General features: G+C 41.6%; 3 protein-coding genes across 3 annotated transcripts; 2 read left to right on the top strand and 1 right to left on the bottom strand.

Moving 5' to 3' along the window:
* Positions 1-2,457: 2,457 nt before the first annotated feature.
* snai1a (snail family zinc finger 1a) lies at positions 2,458-4,938 on the bottom strand. The gene is made up of 3 exons (XM_035662508.1): positions 4,595-4,938; positions 3,569-4,087; positions 2,458-2,913 (listed from the first exon to the last, which is right to left on the bottom strand). Exons 1-3 carry the CDS (start codon positions 4,668-4,670, stop codon positions 2,729-2,731), a joined length of 780 nt encoding a protein of 259 aa, XP_035518401.1. The 5' UTR covers positions 4,671-4,938; the 3' UTR covers positions 2,458-2,728.
* A 2,841-nt stretch (positions 4,939-7,779) lies between these two features.
* tp53inp2 (tumor protein p53 inducible nuclear protein 2) lies at positions 7,780-10,320 on the top strand. The gene is made up of 4 exons (XM_035662507.1): positions 7,780-7,915; positions 8,667-8,874; positions 9,410-9,503; positions 9,687-10,320. Exons 2-4 carry the CDS (start codon positions 8,766-8,768, stop codon positions 9,931-9,933), a joined length of 450 nt encoding a protein of 149 aa, XP_035518400.1. The 5' UTR covers positions 7,780-7,915; positions 8,667-8,765; the 3' UTR covers positions 9,934-10,320.
* Positions 10,321-10,492: 172 nt separating this feature from the next.
* Positions 10,493-14,237, top strand: LOC118328661 (glutathione hydrolase 7-like). The gene is made up of 15 exons (XM_035662506.1): positions 10,493-10,640; positions 10,819-11,030; positions 11,107-11,258; positions 11,347-11,464; positions 11,542-11,609; positions 11,708-11,781; positions 11,867-12,048; positions 12,176-12,263; positions 12,343-12,473; positions 12,573-12,661; positions 13,023-13,142; positions 13,265-13,382; positions 13,475-13,612; positions 13,701-13,788; positions 13,884-14,237. Exons 1-15 carry the CDS (start codon positions 10,532-10,534, stop codon positions 14,033-14,035), a joined length of 1,839 nt encoding a protein of 612 aa, XP_035518399.1. The 5' UTR covers positions 10,493-10,531; the 3' UTR covers positions 14,036-14,237.
* Positions 14,238-15,208: the final 971 nt, after the last annotated feature.

Raw genomic sequence — 15,208 nt, 5'->3', positions numbered from 1 at the left:
GGCACTGTAAAGCACACAGCAGGAAAACGCTCTCAGATTTCAGATCCAGACCCTCCACTCTCCCCAAGGAACAAGAAAGGGAGCGTGTTGTGTTTTCATTTCTCTATAAAAAGGCAGAAATAAGTACAGTAACTTGTGATGCAGCAAAGATTTGAAATGTACGAGTTTATGCTGGCCAAATGAGGCTGTGCCGCTGCGGCAACGGTAACCTCGTAAGACTAGGAAGATAGAAGAAAGCAAGAGGTGCTGAAATCTATAGAATATAAAACCTGTACCCCTCACCTTCAGCATTGTAGCCTACAAAAATGAGGAGATGAGAGAGACTGTGCAGATGAAAATCATCAGAAAAAGTCAAACAACAAGAAAACTTGAGAAAAAAGTTTAAATGAGGGACTTCAATTGTCTTTGCTAGCAGAGCTAACACCCTCACCTTAGGACATACCAGCTGACATCATCAAAATAGTCCAGAGCTAACCTCTAACAGCTGAGATTTTAATAGCCCTTTTATCCGAGAGCATCCTGGGTAAAAGACATGAGAACATAATGGCCAAAGGAACCACAATCAAGGACTCTTACATTAGTTCCATATTAGACTTTGTTGGTGTACTTGCACAGATGTTTCAGAAGTACTGAGTGTGCGAGGTGAGTCAGTGCTACATGCTGCAGTGGACGTCCTGGCTGGTGTGAGCAAATTTCCCTGACTCAGAAGGAAATCAGGATCTGTACCGTGGAACAGCTTACCTCACTCTGTGCTGGCCTCAGCCCACGCACACTACACAACTAACTCACTGACTGACAGACTAGTAGTCTGACTTACTGACTGACTGAAGCAGAGGAGCCATGGGAACCTAAAGCTCCAGTCTGGGCAGACTCTGACTCACTGTCTAGGCGGAGGAAGAGGAGAATGTTATACTCTCCCTAAGGAGGAACCAAAATATACACACACGCACTGCAATCACGGATATAGCTTACTGGAATTCCACCATAAGATCATTTCTAAGAGCTTTAGTGGGCACATACGAACTGATGTTAAATCTTGGGATTGATTGAAAACAGAAGTTGACTCTCGCTCAAGTTCTCTTTTTATTGTACACGCAAAACACACACTCACACTCACATAACCAGCAGTGTTTGCACAGTGACAGCGAGAAGTAGATGGCAGGTGGAAACTGGAAGCAGGTGCAATCAGTTGTTCCCGTCCATCATGCAGTGTGTTCACCTGCACATCTGCAAATTCAGCTCTACCACAATGTCCTGTACACCTTTCACACCTAATATCAAGATGCTGAACAGAAACCTCTTGGTTAATGATCTAACAGTCCTTTTACAACCAACGTATCGGCTGCGCCCATTTCCACATCGTATCACAGAAGAGATAAAACTGTACAGGTGTGGCTTTTTTATGCTAATGCCAATGACGGAGCAAGTTTTAATAAACATAAATTACTTTATTGAATGAAAATGCATCAGTTACAACATACAAGAAATAGAAGTGAACACACAAGCATGATACAAAATTGAAATAACACATCATCTGCACATTGCACTATAAAACACTGCCATAAAATGTTTAGGAAAGTTAAAAATTCATCTTTGTACTGTCCATTTACAGGGTTCTGATCACAAATTAGACAACCGTGTCTCCATAGTGTAAACCTTAAAAATCTTTGGTCCCAGCCTTCTTGCATTTCAAACAGTTTGGTGCTAATTTCTACTAATACTGCGATCAATGTTTATTTAAAATCCACAAATACTAACTGAGGTAAAAGAGGCACATTTTTGGTTTTAAAAAGCAATACAATTTCAAGGCACAAATTCATTTCTGTTACAAAATATGGCTTTGGCTGGTATTATTAACACTGTGGTAACCTTGAGTGCATGGCTCACATTGTCATCCGCGCTGCAGCGGTGCTGCAAAGTGAAGCTTCTTTGGAAAATTACAGAGAGAACGTCTTTTCCTATCTCTCAAAATCATCAGATTAAAGAGAAGGTTTGGATGTAGCCAAAATAAAGGCTTAAAATGATCCCCACTGGTGAAAAAAGACTAACTGATGCCATTCTTTTGTGATGACATGCTTCCTCTTTCTTCTTAAGCAAACCAAGGGCAGTGGAAGTCACCTGCTATCAACCAGCGAAGGTCATGGCTATAGCACCTGTTAGCACCTCGTCTATCTACACCACAGTACCAGGGACAGCTGTGTGTGCATTTGCTTTTGTGTGTGTATGTATGTGTGTGTGTGTGTATTGTGAGGCACGCTGAGAGATTTATTCCACCCACGCACCCCTACCTCTCAGCAGCTGTGTCTGGGCCATGATCCTGAGCTGGCCGGCACCAGGACAGAGACAGGAAAGAACACCTCTTACCCCAATGAGTTCACTACATATTTGGTCTTTGGAATGGGCACAATAGCAACAAAGGGGCTGATATGAAGTGAGTGTCTGCATTGCTCTGTTGAGTTTTGGTCCAGCCTCGAGACCTCAATCTAGATTGGAAGAAAAAAAATCTGCTCCTCAGATGTTTTTTTTTTTTTTTTTACAGAGCAGAGACTCTAAAAGGCTCATAAACTCAGATCCAATAATGAGACTCGATTCCCTCCAAGTCTCTTAAAGCAGGCCATTTCATGCTCTTTGTGGCCTTACAGGTAGTCAACAGGCCAGCTGGGCTTGTGTAGACCTTCCACTGCCCTGAGCTCTGAGTGGGGTCCCCTCTGTCTGTCTCTGTGGTGTCTCACACCGCAGTGGAGCAGCACCCTGAGGAGCTGTGTTTCTGCAGCAACGACATGCGGCTGAAGGTGCGAGAGCAGATGCTGCACTGGTACTTCTTCACCTCCGCGTGAGTCTGCAGATGAGCCCGTAGGTTGGAGCGGTCCGCAAAGGCCCGGTTGCAGTGGGGGCAGGAGAAGGGGCGCTCACCTGGACAGAGAAAGGGAGGAAACACGCGTCATATAAATTTACTGGCACTCCCTTTAGATGTGGCAGTCGTCGTGCGGTGACAACAGTCAGGCGTCCCTGAGAGCCTTCCATTAACACCTCACTCACACACACACACACACATATTCTGGAGATAATGAAGAAGCACATGGTGGGCTGGTGGGTCAAAGCCTGACTGAATTAGCATGATTCAATCAGAGCAGAATGAGATTAGCACGCTAACAAGTTGCTGCAGGTACTAAGTGCTCAGTGATAGCAGAGAGCCTTCAGGCATTCTTTAAACCCTTTGTCACTCCTGTGTCTTCCCCATGATAAGATAATTAGCTGACGAGTCATTGTTGTTGGGACATTAAACACAATGACTGATCAATGAGTGCAGGGTCTACAGAGGGCTTCCCTATGTGATAATGTCTGCTGATCAGATGTTTGAGCTCATCAAACTGATTGTCGTGGATGTCCGGCTCCTTCAGAGCCAAAATGATCAAGGAGTAATTGTGTGCTGCCTCACAATGACAGCAACTCTCAACTCTTCACAGTTTCACTGCAACAGGTACACTCATGACAAAACAATTATTAGAAATAAGACAGATAAGGGAAGGATGTTTAATGTTGGGAAATATCTCTGGCGGGGTCTTACCTGTGTGTGTGCGGATGTGGCCGCGCAACAGCCACGGCCTGGAGAAAGCCTTTCCACAAGTGGTGCACACGCAGGGCAGGGTGTGTGAGCGGATGTGCATCTTCAGAGCCCCGAGGCTGGTGTACTCTTTGGGGCAGTGTTTGCAGAGGAAAGCTGGCCGTGCTGCTGTGGCGGGGGCCTCCCTCTCCTCCTCTTCCTCAGGGGGACTTATGTGAGGCATAACGCCAGTGCATTTCATCCGCTGGCGAGGGGCATATGTGTGCACCGGTTCGGGGCTGGGGGGGTCTGACGTGCGTCCTTCATCCTCCTCTCCACAACTGCTGGCGCCACTGCTGAGGCTGGACGGGGAGCTGAGGTCCAGGGGTCCTGGGGTGGCAGAGGGCTCTGTTTGGGAGGGGGGCAGGTAGAGGGCGGGCAGAACACTCAGGTCCCACACCAGACCTGTGGTGAAGCAGGTGGCAGAGGAGGTGTTGTCCCCTGATGAGAGCTCAGCAAGAGGATACCTCTCCAGTAAAGTGTCTGAGACAGAAAGGAAAGGATGGTTCAAACATACAACCAGAACACAAAAAAGTTCAGTAACATTTGATTGAATTGTACAACAATAAACAACAAAATCAGAATTATTCTAAACCTTCCCCAACTACACCACTACTGTCTGTAGTTATTTTGGTGACACATTCTTGTTTTTCTCAGCAGTTAATGAGCATAAAGCTGGAGCCATGGGAAGGTTTCATGGGCCGTTTCCTCCCACGTATTCACAAGGGCTTGTAACATGAATGGAGCTCTGTCTGGTTGCAGAAAGGGGGGAAAGTGCATATAACGGGCCCCGACTTGAACAGGGAGTAGCCGGGTTTGTAGAACCAGCCACAAAAAGTAACAAAAGAGTGTATATCCAAAATGATGCTACATTTAACTAAGAACTTGCAACCGCACTTAAAAAAACAGGTGGTTTTCTATCAAGTTTGCACACTTATGTAAGGATACTTTCATAATTCATACAAGAAATAAAAAACCTTCTCAACTCACCATTCTGACATTCCAGTTCACTGTAGTTTGGCTTTTGTTTAGCGAAGTACTTTTTGACCAAGAAAGATCGAGGCATTGTCCTAGTGAGTGTCAAAGAACTGTGCGTAAAAGTATCCTCTGGTCACAACGCACAGTTTCTACAAGAGCGGAAAAAGCAAATCAAATCATCTGGGTCCGAAAAAAACAGAAATATCCTCCTATCGTCCAAAAGTTAGAGTGGACTTCAGCGGACAAGAGTGCGTGTGCAGCTTTCATGCAGAATGACTAAATGCTGGCCTCTGTTCTGAAATACTCTGACACAGGCGGTAGGGGTGTGCTAACGCCGAGGGCCCTGCCCACGTCCCGTATCACAGCTCAAGTGCGCAGGATGAAGCCTTCATGCCCACACACTTTACAACAACAATAACACGAGTCTCACAGCGTCTACACGCAGGAATCCGCTGGTGTTGACCTGCAGAAAAGAAAGAGGGAAGGAACAGTGGCGAATTATTATAATTACGCGTGAGTGCCATACGTTATAATCACATACCGTGGCACTGTGTGGTCTGATTATGCGGATAGGTAGATACCTGGACATGTGATGAAGAACAATTTGCCAGTCACATTGCTCAGTTTAATTCAGAGTTTGAATACTACAGCTCCTAATATGCATAGTGATATAAGGACTTTATGCTGTTTCTAATGTGTGCTGATCATCTAACTGTCCTCTGCAGGGAACTCTACAGGTCACCAGTCTAACACAGTGTAGATGAGCTCACTCACAGTCACATTCAAACCTATTCAAACATATTATTATTTTAAAGCGTCCAGTTCACCCAATCTGCATGTGCTTCCACAACTTTGGACAGTGGTCACTGACTCTCACACAGTCAGTTTCCAGTGTTTACATAATTTGGGGAATATGTAAGGGAATCAACATAAGGAGCACAACCTCTCAACTAAACTGACATTTTTATTATATTGAAGTTAAGAGGACTGCATGAATGAATAAGAATGAAGTACTGTTCTCAGACTGGCCCCCTGTTATAAGACGGTTACTGTGTTGATTTGGTGGCCATTTGGTCACAGTGTCATCAGACCTGTCACACTTTATTTAATAAAGTTACACCCTGACACACAGGCTGTTTCAGTCTGACTAGAGCTTCATAACAACGTCAGTAGAGTAACTGCGCCATCTTCTGGAAGAAATAAGTAATGATATATGACTAGTTCATCCCAGTGATCACTGGAGGGCGCTCTTACAGAGGCTCACACAATCACCTGGGAGATGACAGTGAGCTGAATTTGTACCATAGGCCTTCTTTCTCTCTAATTCCTCTAACAGCTACAGTAAAAATCAATAAGCTATATGTCTCCCACTGTCAGACACCCACTCCTCATATTCAGTAAAACATTGAATGATGGAATACTGAACTGCAGTAAACACTGAGGAAAGATAAAGATAGCAGTCAACAAGACATTTTAGAAGGATTAGAAATATCACAGCAACAATAGAATCGTTATAAATAGCAGATGAACAAGAACAATATGAGATTGTGGTATATAAAAATACACTCATCAGTTCTCTGTTCTACCAGTATCCTGCAGGAGTATCTTATATTTAGCAGTCTGCGTGCTGGAAAATTGGTGTGAGGGCTGCAGGGAGATCATCAGTCTTAAAAAAGCATCCTTTGTGTAACTCAGTCCATTTTCAGTGATGCTTCGGGCTTCTTAAAGTTCTTCCAAATTAAAATGACCTTTCATTTTTAATAAAACAACACAAATTAGAAATAAATATAACCAGTGTTCACATAAAGATAAAGAGAAACCTACAGCTGTGAGATTATTATTAATTACAATTACTATTAATTATTATTAATTTTTAGAATTGATATTAGACTTTCCCCATTCAGGATTAATAAAGTAAATCTGCTTCATTAGTGCAATACATGCTGCACAGTGGCTCTATGATAATCACTATGGCCTTACCAGTGTTGGCCTAGTTACTCAAAAAAATGACTCTTACAGGAAGTAATATAATTACTTTACTTATTACTCCCTGCCAACAGTAATAAGTTACACTACTAGTTATATTAATTTTATAACTGCTACTCCCTAGAAAAAAATTGCGTCCCTTCTCCCCAAAATTCAGACTGATGACGATTAAAATCCAGTTTTGTTTGTTAAAATCAAAGTAATGGAATATTTCCAGCTGCTGAATGTTTCCATCCTTTAAACTAGTTTCCTCCACGATTACAAAAATGAATCCATTGATGTGATTGGATTGTTGGATTTCAAAGCAGTAGAGGCTGACAACAAAAGTAATATTGTAACTAATGTATTAGTAATTAGTTACACTACTAGTTACTGGGAAAAGTATTATTATCACTGTAATAGTATTACTAGTAATGAGTTACTGCCCAACACTGGGCCTTACAGCTAGAAAGTGAAGGTCTAATTTCATTTTGTGGCCCTTTACCTAAAACTAACATTATGAAACTTACAGAGCATCAGTAATATTTACAGTACAGATGTTAATATGTAACTAAAGGCTGAAGTACTCAATTATATTTTACTCAAGTACTAACAATACTACCACAGTACATCAAATGTCATAAATGGTTCTGCCTGTTCTGACAGACTGTTTCTGTAATAACCTGTAAATACAGCTTAGTAATAACAAATGAATAAACACACACACGCTTATGTACGATGTACTTTATTTCCATTACGTCGTTATTTCAGTGCAGATAACCGATGAACAGCTCTAACTGCCTACTTCCGCCTTCGCTACGAGTGTTTGTAGTCGTTTGTATATACTTATCATTCTTCCTGCCATCGTCCATAAGGCAGTTTATTTATTTACGTGTCTTTTATTTAATAGGGACAGATACAGTAAACACAGACAGGATGAAAACAACTACTTTATCACCATCATATTATATCATACTGTTTGTAGCGGATGCTCATTCACAACAAAAGGCCTTAAGAAAATAAAAGGTTATGACAGTAAGGTACAAAGAGAGTAAACTGAGTACAGAAAGATAAATAAAACACAGGTTTAAACAACAAACTAACGTGTGAGATGTATTATCTTGACAGCAATGTTTGATCTTTACTAGAATCCCGCGGATCTGATTGGTTGTTTACTCCAGGTGGGCGGCGACATGGGCGGGTCTTGTGTTGTCTGTGATCGGTTGAAGATTTGAAAATGCAAAACAACAGTCTGTTTGGTTGTAACAGGCTTTCAGAGGCTTAACCAACAATAAATGACCTGTTTGACAGTTTCAGACTGACACTGCACAATGTTCTGCGACTGAACCTGAGAGACACTAACAGCAGGTAAGGACACTGCACAGATACAGCTACTTTATAGACATTTACCAACGCGTACGTTAGACAATAAACAGGCCACCGTTACGATAGCTGCTCACATTCAGACTCATTTTTCCCCAGTACCATCACACAGCTGGGGTTGATGTGTACTGCTGGCTGTCATTGTTTGGCTCTGGTTAGTTTGGTTGCAGCCTTGGAATAAATATAACGACACATTACTGCAAACCTCTGCATGAAAACCCGATACACTGTATACAAATACATCTAAACCGAATCCAGTCAGTGAGAGAAGTTTGATTAGCAGGAGTGTTTTTAATCATTTTATTTCTCTCTTTATTTCTGTGATGCATGCCAGTGAAAACACAACACATCGCAGCATTACAGTTAGTGTGCACTGCAGAAAACAATCAGATGCTAGGTATTGATTTAGTGTAATGGCTCAACATAGAGCCACCTCAGTCCATATAGTGCAGACCAGGCTTTACATTGACAAGATGTTTAATAAAAGGAGCCCCTCCCCCATATATCTGGAAACAGATGGACCCTAACAATGAAAGTCTTGGGGAGTGGGCATCATTATTCAAACCACTATATTTCAAGAAATCTCATTGGACACCCTCGTCAGCTGACCCAGTTTGCTTGAATTTTGAAAAATAATAACGGAAGAAGGGTCTCTGGCATCAGAGTTATCATTACATCAAGGTATGAACATGTATATGACTCTATTATGAGCCAGTATTCTTCTTTTCTTTAACAGATAAATACTTGCAACACCTGAGCTTCCTGCTTAACAAAGAAGGAAAGTAAGGAAGGAAGGGGACAACAAACAACAAAACCTCAAGAGAAGACAAAGACGATGTTCAAAACAATCACCCGGCTGCTTTTTGGGGGAGAGGAGGAGACCCCCAAGGATGTCAAGTCTGGAGAAGTGGTGGAAGAAGGGTGGCTTGTAGTCAGTCATCAAGGTCAGTCATGGAGTATTTTGTTCTTATATTTAAAACATATGTATTGTAACAATATATACATAAAATATAGAGTATTACTAATGTAAACAGTCATATTTTGTGTATTATTTGGGTGTTTTCATCTTTACAACTTTAATCTGACACTGCTGTCCATGTTGATGAGTGACAAAGTGGGGCACCTGCAGTGTGGTTTGAAATGTATTCATATTATTCAAATTATTCATAATTCCATAATTATTCGGACAAAATCATGCTAAGTGATCCTATTAATGTTCACTTAACTTCATGGTGATGTCAAATGTGATACCACGATAAGGTCTTCAGAATGGAGTTGCCTTTAGGCCAACTGAGCCAAACAATTAAACAAACACAAAGAATGAGATGTGTCCTTTAACATCCCGTACACCTCATATGTCATTTTGTTTGATTTCAGTGATTAACCTGTTATTCATTTAGCTACACAATTGCTTACTATACCTACTGTATATTGAATTGTTGCTCAATTATATAACAAAACTCCATTTTGTGTCCACAGAGGCAGAGAGCCATAGTGCAGAGCTGACTGACACCCAACCATCAAACTCTGCTCCTCATGGAGACACAATCGCAAACATGGACAATGACAGCAGGTGAGGGAGCAGGAGGAATCCTCTGGGGCCACATGCAGAATTTTTGAATATTAAGGAATTTTTAAACAGATACCATTTCAGACTTTGCAATTAAGACACAACTTCATTCTAATCCCATTTCACAGTAAATACTGATTCTCTTAAGCCTGTTAGATTCACATACTTGCTTGTGTTCCTCTCCAGTGTGTTGGATCCAGAGCCCACAGTTCAAAGCAGCATCGCCACCAGTCGAGAGATCACAGGCTCAGTTTCTCAGCCTAAAGCTTTGTTGGAAGTGACTCAGTTAGCCTGCACCCAGAAGGCTAAGGCCTGGACAGACCGACACCACATGACTCGTAACGCCATCCAGCGCCAGAACCGCGTCCGCCAAGGAGTCCAACATCACTCCTTCCACCTCCAACAGCCGGGACATCGCAACCTCAGCCATTGAGGCTTGACGGCAAATGTTAACCAGGAAATACATCATTATTATAATACTATTAAACACATACTACAATACACACAGTTTAGTTTTGTGCAGATTTAAGCTAAATAAATGTAACACTTGACAACTCTTACAAGGTAGTAGGCAGCTACATTATAACTCGTACTGTATATGAATTTGGAATGAAGACGTCCGCCTCATGAAATGAGATACACCATGTTTTCTTGTTTGTGTGCATGTGATATGATGTGGATGAGAGAAAAGTGCAGCCTATGCAAAATGTATCCTGTAACATTTCTGACAAAGTGACGTGATTTGTGTATTGACATGCATTTACCTCTATGTACTTGGTTGAAAACCTTTTTTTATACGACAATAAAAACTATGACATTGCAGCTTGTGTTTTCATGTATTAGTCAAATTCTAATGTCCAAATGACATTGAACTGCTCAGTTTGACAGATGCTGAGATCTGATTGGTTGGGAGGTAATTGCACCTGCTGTGTTTAATTACTAGTTAAACTGAGGGAAGTTCATAGACTTTTACAATAAGGAGGTGTGTTGTGTTCCTGAATTAACTTACTCCTTGAGTGAATACAGTGAGGATGGATGTTTCACCTGAAACAAAACTTAACCAGCAGTTAACTTTAAGTTACAAAAGCGTTGCTGGTTCATCACCAACTGACTTCAGCTGTGGCTTGAATAAAAACCGAGGTGAGAGAATACAGATAATATTGTAAATGCATTTCACCTCTACTCATTTACACCTTCAACATTGTAGGTGTAAATCACTTGATTAGAAGTCAAAGGAGAAACGGACAGGATCTGGGGAGAAAATAATTAAATGACTTTGCAAATCTAAAACATATCAACATTTTGTTTCATGCCGCAGATCTCAGCCATCTCCCAAAGGAGATTCCTCTTAAACAGCTGGTCTCTGGTAGCCCAAATGTGTTAGTCGGAAGCCGTACAGACGTCAAAGAGAAAGACAAGGACTGCTCCAGTCAGGACACACTCATACCTGTCTATGTTGTATCTATCACCTTTGCCATTGGAGTGGCTATTGCTCTGATCCTGCATATTTACATGGGGGGAAGAAGTTTGGTATGTCATGCCATGTAACATATGCAAGTAAATACCACAACTGCATTATTTCTTCTCATTTACAGTTTCTTCTCAGGTAGTTGTAAAAGGTGTGTTGGTGTCAGATCACGAGCGCTGCACTGCACTTGGTATGAGAGTCCTTCATGATCATGGATCCAGTGTGGATGCAGCCGTTACTGCCGCCCTGTGTTTGGGTGTTGTGCATCCACATGAGTCCGGTGTTGGTGGGTATGTGACAGACTTCTTAGTAACATGCTTAGTGTAAAATATAAGTGTCTGATCACAAACTCATCCATTTCTCATTCTCTTTCTGTAGAGGTGGGGTGATGCTGGTTCATGACATCCATAAGAATGAAACCAGGGTGATCAATTTTCAGGGAACGGCACCTAAAACACTTAAAGAGGAGATGCTGCAAAATGTTTCAGAACTAAAGGTAATATAAAGGTGGAGAGGGGGCCACCATTCATCATTTTGATTATTTGTTATTTAGCATCTACTTTATCTATTCAGGCAGGTCTGCAAGTGGGTGTGCCAGGTATGCTCAGAGGGTTACACCATGCTCACAGCCTCTATGGGAGGTAAAAGACTTTAGATGAAGTGAAATGTATCTGGTGTTTAGTCTTTGTTCTTTCTTTCTACCTAAAGTCAAACACATCTTACTACAAAATCTCTGCAGTCTATCCTGGGAGGATGTGGTCACTCGAGCCACCGCTGTTGCCAGAGAAGGTTTCAATGTGTCTTACAGTCTTGGTGAGTCAAATGTAACCACTTGCACACCATATAACCTGATGATGTTGTCTGTACCAGCATGTGACTCAGATGTGTAATTCCACAGCTGAGGCTGTATCGAAGGTAAAAGGTGAGCAGCTCTCGCAGCGTTTCAGGGACATGTTCTTCCCGAATGGACAAGCTCTGCATCCTGGTTCATTTCTGAGGATGCCAAGTCTGGCTGGAGTCGTGGAGGCTGGCCTATCGAACTTCTATGATGGGAACTTCTCACAAGAGATGGAGGACGAGGTGAATGACATTACACAAGAAATGGGCCTGGTATTCATGGGCAAAACAATTGGGTGAAATTTGCTTGTGTTCTGGGTTTAACAACTACAATATTTCAATTTTCAGTGATCTGTGTTTTCATACAAAGGTGCGAGTTAATGGAGGGGTCCTGAGCAGAGACGACATCAGTAACTACAGTGTGCAGGTGGAGCAGCCAGTGGAAGGCCTGTACAATGGTAAACAATTTGTTCAACAATACACTGAAAAAATTGCATATATTCTCGATACCTTCATATTGTGTAACTCTTGTCTCAGAATTTATTATTCAGGTTCCTCCTCCCCCATCTGCTGGTGCAGTGTTGATATCAGCGCTCAGGCTTTTGCAGGGCTTCCATCTCAATGAGAACAACAACACAGAAAACCAGACATACCACTGGATTGCTCAGGTACTGGATTGTAAAGCTGTAAAGTATGTAAAGTATCAGTGTTTATTTATGTTAAAATGGTAACCCAGCACTTTTAATAAAAGGTTTCTCCCTTTTAAGGCTCTGAAAGCAGCTTTGGCTATGGCCAGTGGTTTGGGTGACCCTAGATTTAACTCTTCAGTGACTGAGCTGCTCTCTGACATGCTGAGGTAATACACACCTCACCTACACTGAGGAAGAGGGCTGCAACTAAACAATTTTCATTAGTGATTAATTATACTATTTTTATCTTGATTAACTGATAAATTGTTTTGTCCATGAAAAGTAAAAAAGTGTGAGAAATTCTCATTATACTCAGAGCCCTGGATGAAGACTTCCAATGTCTTGTTTTATCACACCAAAAGTCTAAAACCCCAGAGTTTACTGACATATGACAGAAAGGGAAGAAAAGCAGCATATCCTTACATCTGACGAGCTGGAACCAGCTATATATTTCGGTGTTACAGCACCAAACTGACTAATCATTACATCAAGCATTTCCTGTTAATTTTCTCTTTGCTCTTGCTAAAGTAAGAGTCAAGTGCTCCACCAGAGGATCGATTCCTCCGCTGTCCACTCCCTGCAGACAGAAGTGATGGCTGGACAAGTAGTAGTCATGGGACCCGATGACCTCATGGTGTCAGTAGCAAGGTGAAGGAGTCACTGCCTACACTCTGACATAAATGATCGCACCAGGAGGATATGGTTGGTATGTGCTTCTGGGCATACTGACATTTTTTTTTATCTTATCTCTTGTCTTTATTATCTCTCAGTTCCTTGAGCGGTCCATTTGGGAGCAGAGTCATAACTCGGTCAGGCATTATCCTCAACAGCCTCATCCTTGACTTCTCCTGGCCAAACAAAACCCGAGGGCAATTCTTAACCAACCAGGTGCGTTACCATTACAAACCTCACCCAATAAAATAAGACAGTTACAAAGTATTGTTTTAAATATTTCTTGCTGTTTTCCATCTGTGTTAAAGAAAAATAGAGTTCAGCCAGGAAAGAGGCCCCTATCATTGCTCATGCCCACAATAATGATGCCAGCGTGGCATGAATGTGGGATCTACACAGCACTGAGCAGTTCAGGTGGACAGCAGAGTTTGAGTGTGATCACCCAGGTTTGATCACTTTACATTATAAAGGTTTGGATTCTGATTCACTGGAATATGTTTGGCTCTTTAACATTTACACGTTGTTGTGCTTCAGGTGTTGATCAGTGTGCTGTCCTTCCATAAAGAGAAAAATGACAGCCTGTCTCTGAGAAGATTTCAGCCAAAGAGACCTTTTGTTGACTGTTCGTATGAAACACTATTCAGCATTTGACCTTTGCCTTTATTCTGCATTAGTCATATTTTAATATCAGTAATGTCTTCCTTTCCCAATCATCAGCTGAGTTTCCAGAAGAGAGTGTGGAGTTTCTGCATGAAAGCAGCCCCAAAGTTCAAAGAGTGAAGACCAACTCTGCTGTCCAGGGCGTCCTGAGGAACAAAGATACCATTACAGCCATAACCCTACCGCATTTATCTGACAGTTTATTATAGCTGGATTGATCTCACAAACCTTTTCATACATATCTTCCACACATCATAAAATGGTAGTATCTGGATACACTGTTGTTGCACTGTATGATGTAAGTTTATGGTTGTTATTCTCCAGTGTTTGATTCTCTTCTATTATTGTAACCACCAGCCGACAGAGGGCAGTCCGCCTACAAGTACTATCTATTAAAGATAAAATTGTTCATATGAACTGTCTAACCACTTTACACTTGAGCTCTAATCTGATTTTTCTAAGTCATTTTTTATGTAAAGAACAAGAACAAAGACAGGTTTTATGTTGACTATTATGTAAAAGCTGATATACAGTCGAGATACCATCAACATTCTTACAAACAAAAGCATCACAGGGTAGGATTTGTCTTGCGTGTTACGTCTGCATGCAGACAAACATGTCACTCAAGAGGTTGCACTTTAGCCGCTAGTTACCTTAAACACCTGACTCAATATGTGTTGTCACTGTTTTTGGAGCAACTAGGGAGTAATATTCTAGCAATCAGGACGTGGTGACCTCCCTGTGTGGTTATTAAGATGATAATGACACCTCAGCAAGCAGAAAATGGAGACTTGTTCTCTTCATCAAATCAAATGAGTTTTTATCCAGCCCCCCTTCATTCAGAAACAGTTTTTCTTCTTGTCCCAACAGTGTGATCTTCTTTAGAAGGATGTTTTCACATTCATCTGCTGAAAGTGGAAAGTTCATCTGTGCTCATTGAAAATCAGATTTTAAGGGCGAGGCCTACGAGCATGATTTGTTACATCACAAATAGTCAACCCTGGTCCAGTATGCAACTTCTACAGTGGGATGTAGAAACTTGAAGGCACCAGTGCACATTCACTAAGAATAGACATTTTGTATCCAGCAGGCAAACTTCAGAAATGAACAAACTTTACATATTCATAAATGTATAAATCTATATGTAGCTACGCTCTGTTCTTAGTACATCAGTAATACACAGTGCAGACAGATATTCACACAGGACAGCTTAAATCTATATGCACTGCCCTAAATAAACCCACAGTGAAGAAAATGTTGAGCTTTGTTGACGCAGAATACATTTAATGTAAACTTCATGCTGAAACACATTGTTGGGCCACTTGTTGCACACAGACCTGAGTGAGTTTACTGGTTATCTCTGCATTGTCCATCATATCATA

Source organism: Morone saxatilis, unplaced genomic scaffold (genome assembly GCF_004916995.1).
Source record: "Morone saxatilis isolate NCDOM2014 unplaced genomic scaffold, NCSU_SB_2.0 Contig18, whole genome shotgun sequence".
In the NCBI taxonomy this organism is placed as follows: Eukaryota; Metazoa; Chordata; class Actinopteri; family Moronidae; genus Morone; species Morone saxatilis.
The sequence above is the reverse complement of the archived record's forward strand: the minus strand, read 5'-3'. Positions and strand labels throughout refer to the sequence as shown.

Excerpts from the sequence above, each read along its gene's own strand:
- snai1a (XM_035662508.1), bottom strand. The coding sequence starts at position 4,670 with ATGCCTCGATCTTTCTTGGTCAAAAAGTACTTCGCTAAACAAAAGCCA. Across the intron at positions 4,088-4,594 it reads TGAACTGGAATGTCAGAATG|ACACTTTACTGGAGAGGTAT; the intron begins GTGAGTTGAGAA and ends TTTCTGTCTCAG. Across the intron at positions 2,914-3,568 it reads CCACATCCGCACACACACAG|GTGAGCGCCCCTTCTCCTGC; the intron begins GTAAGACCCCGC and ends TTCTCTGTCCAG.
- tp53inp2 (XM_035662507.1), top strand. The coding sequence starts at position 8,766 with ATGTTCAAAACAATCACCCGGCTGCTTTTTGGGGGAGAGGAGGAGACC. Across the intron at positions 8,875-9,409 it reads GCTTGTAGTCAGTCATCAAG|AGGCAGAGAGCCATAGTGCA; the intron begins GTCAGTCATGGA and ends TTGTGTCCACAG. Across the intron at positions 9,504-9,686 it reads AACATGGACAATGACAGCAG|TGTGTTGGATCCAGAGCCCA; the intron begins GTGAGGGAGCAG and ends GTTCCTCTCCAG.
- LOC118328661 (XM_035662506.1), top strand. The coding sequence starts at position 10,532 with ATGGATGTTTCACCTGAAACAAAACTTAACCAGCAGTTAACTTTAAGT. Across the intron at positions 11,259-11,346 it reads CATGAGTCCGGTGTTGGTGG|AGGTGGGGTGATGCTGGTTC; the intron begins GTATGTGACAGA and ends CTCTTTCTGTAG. Across the intron at positions 13,789-13,883 it reads AAAGAGACCTTTTGTTGACT|CTGAGTTTCCAGAAGAGAGT; the intron begins GTTCGTATGAAA and ends CCCAATCATCAG.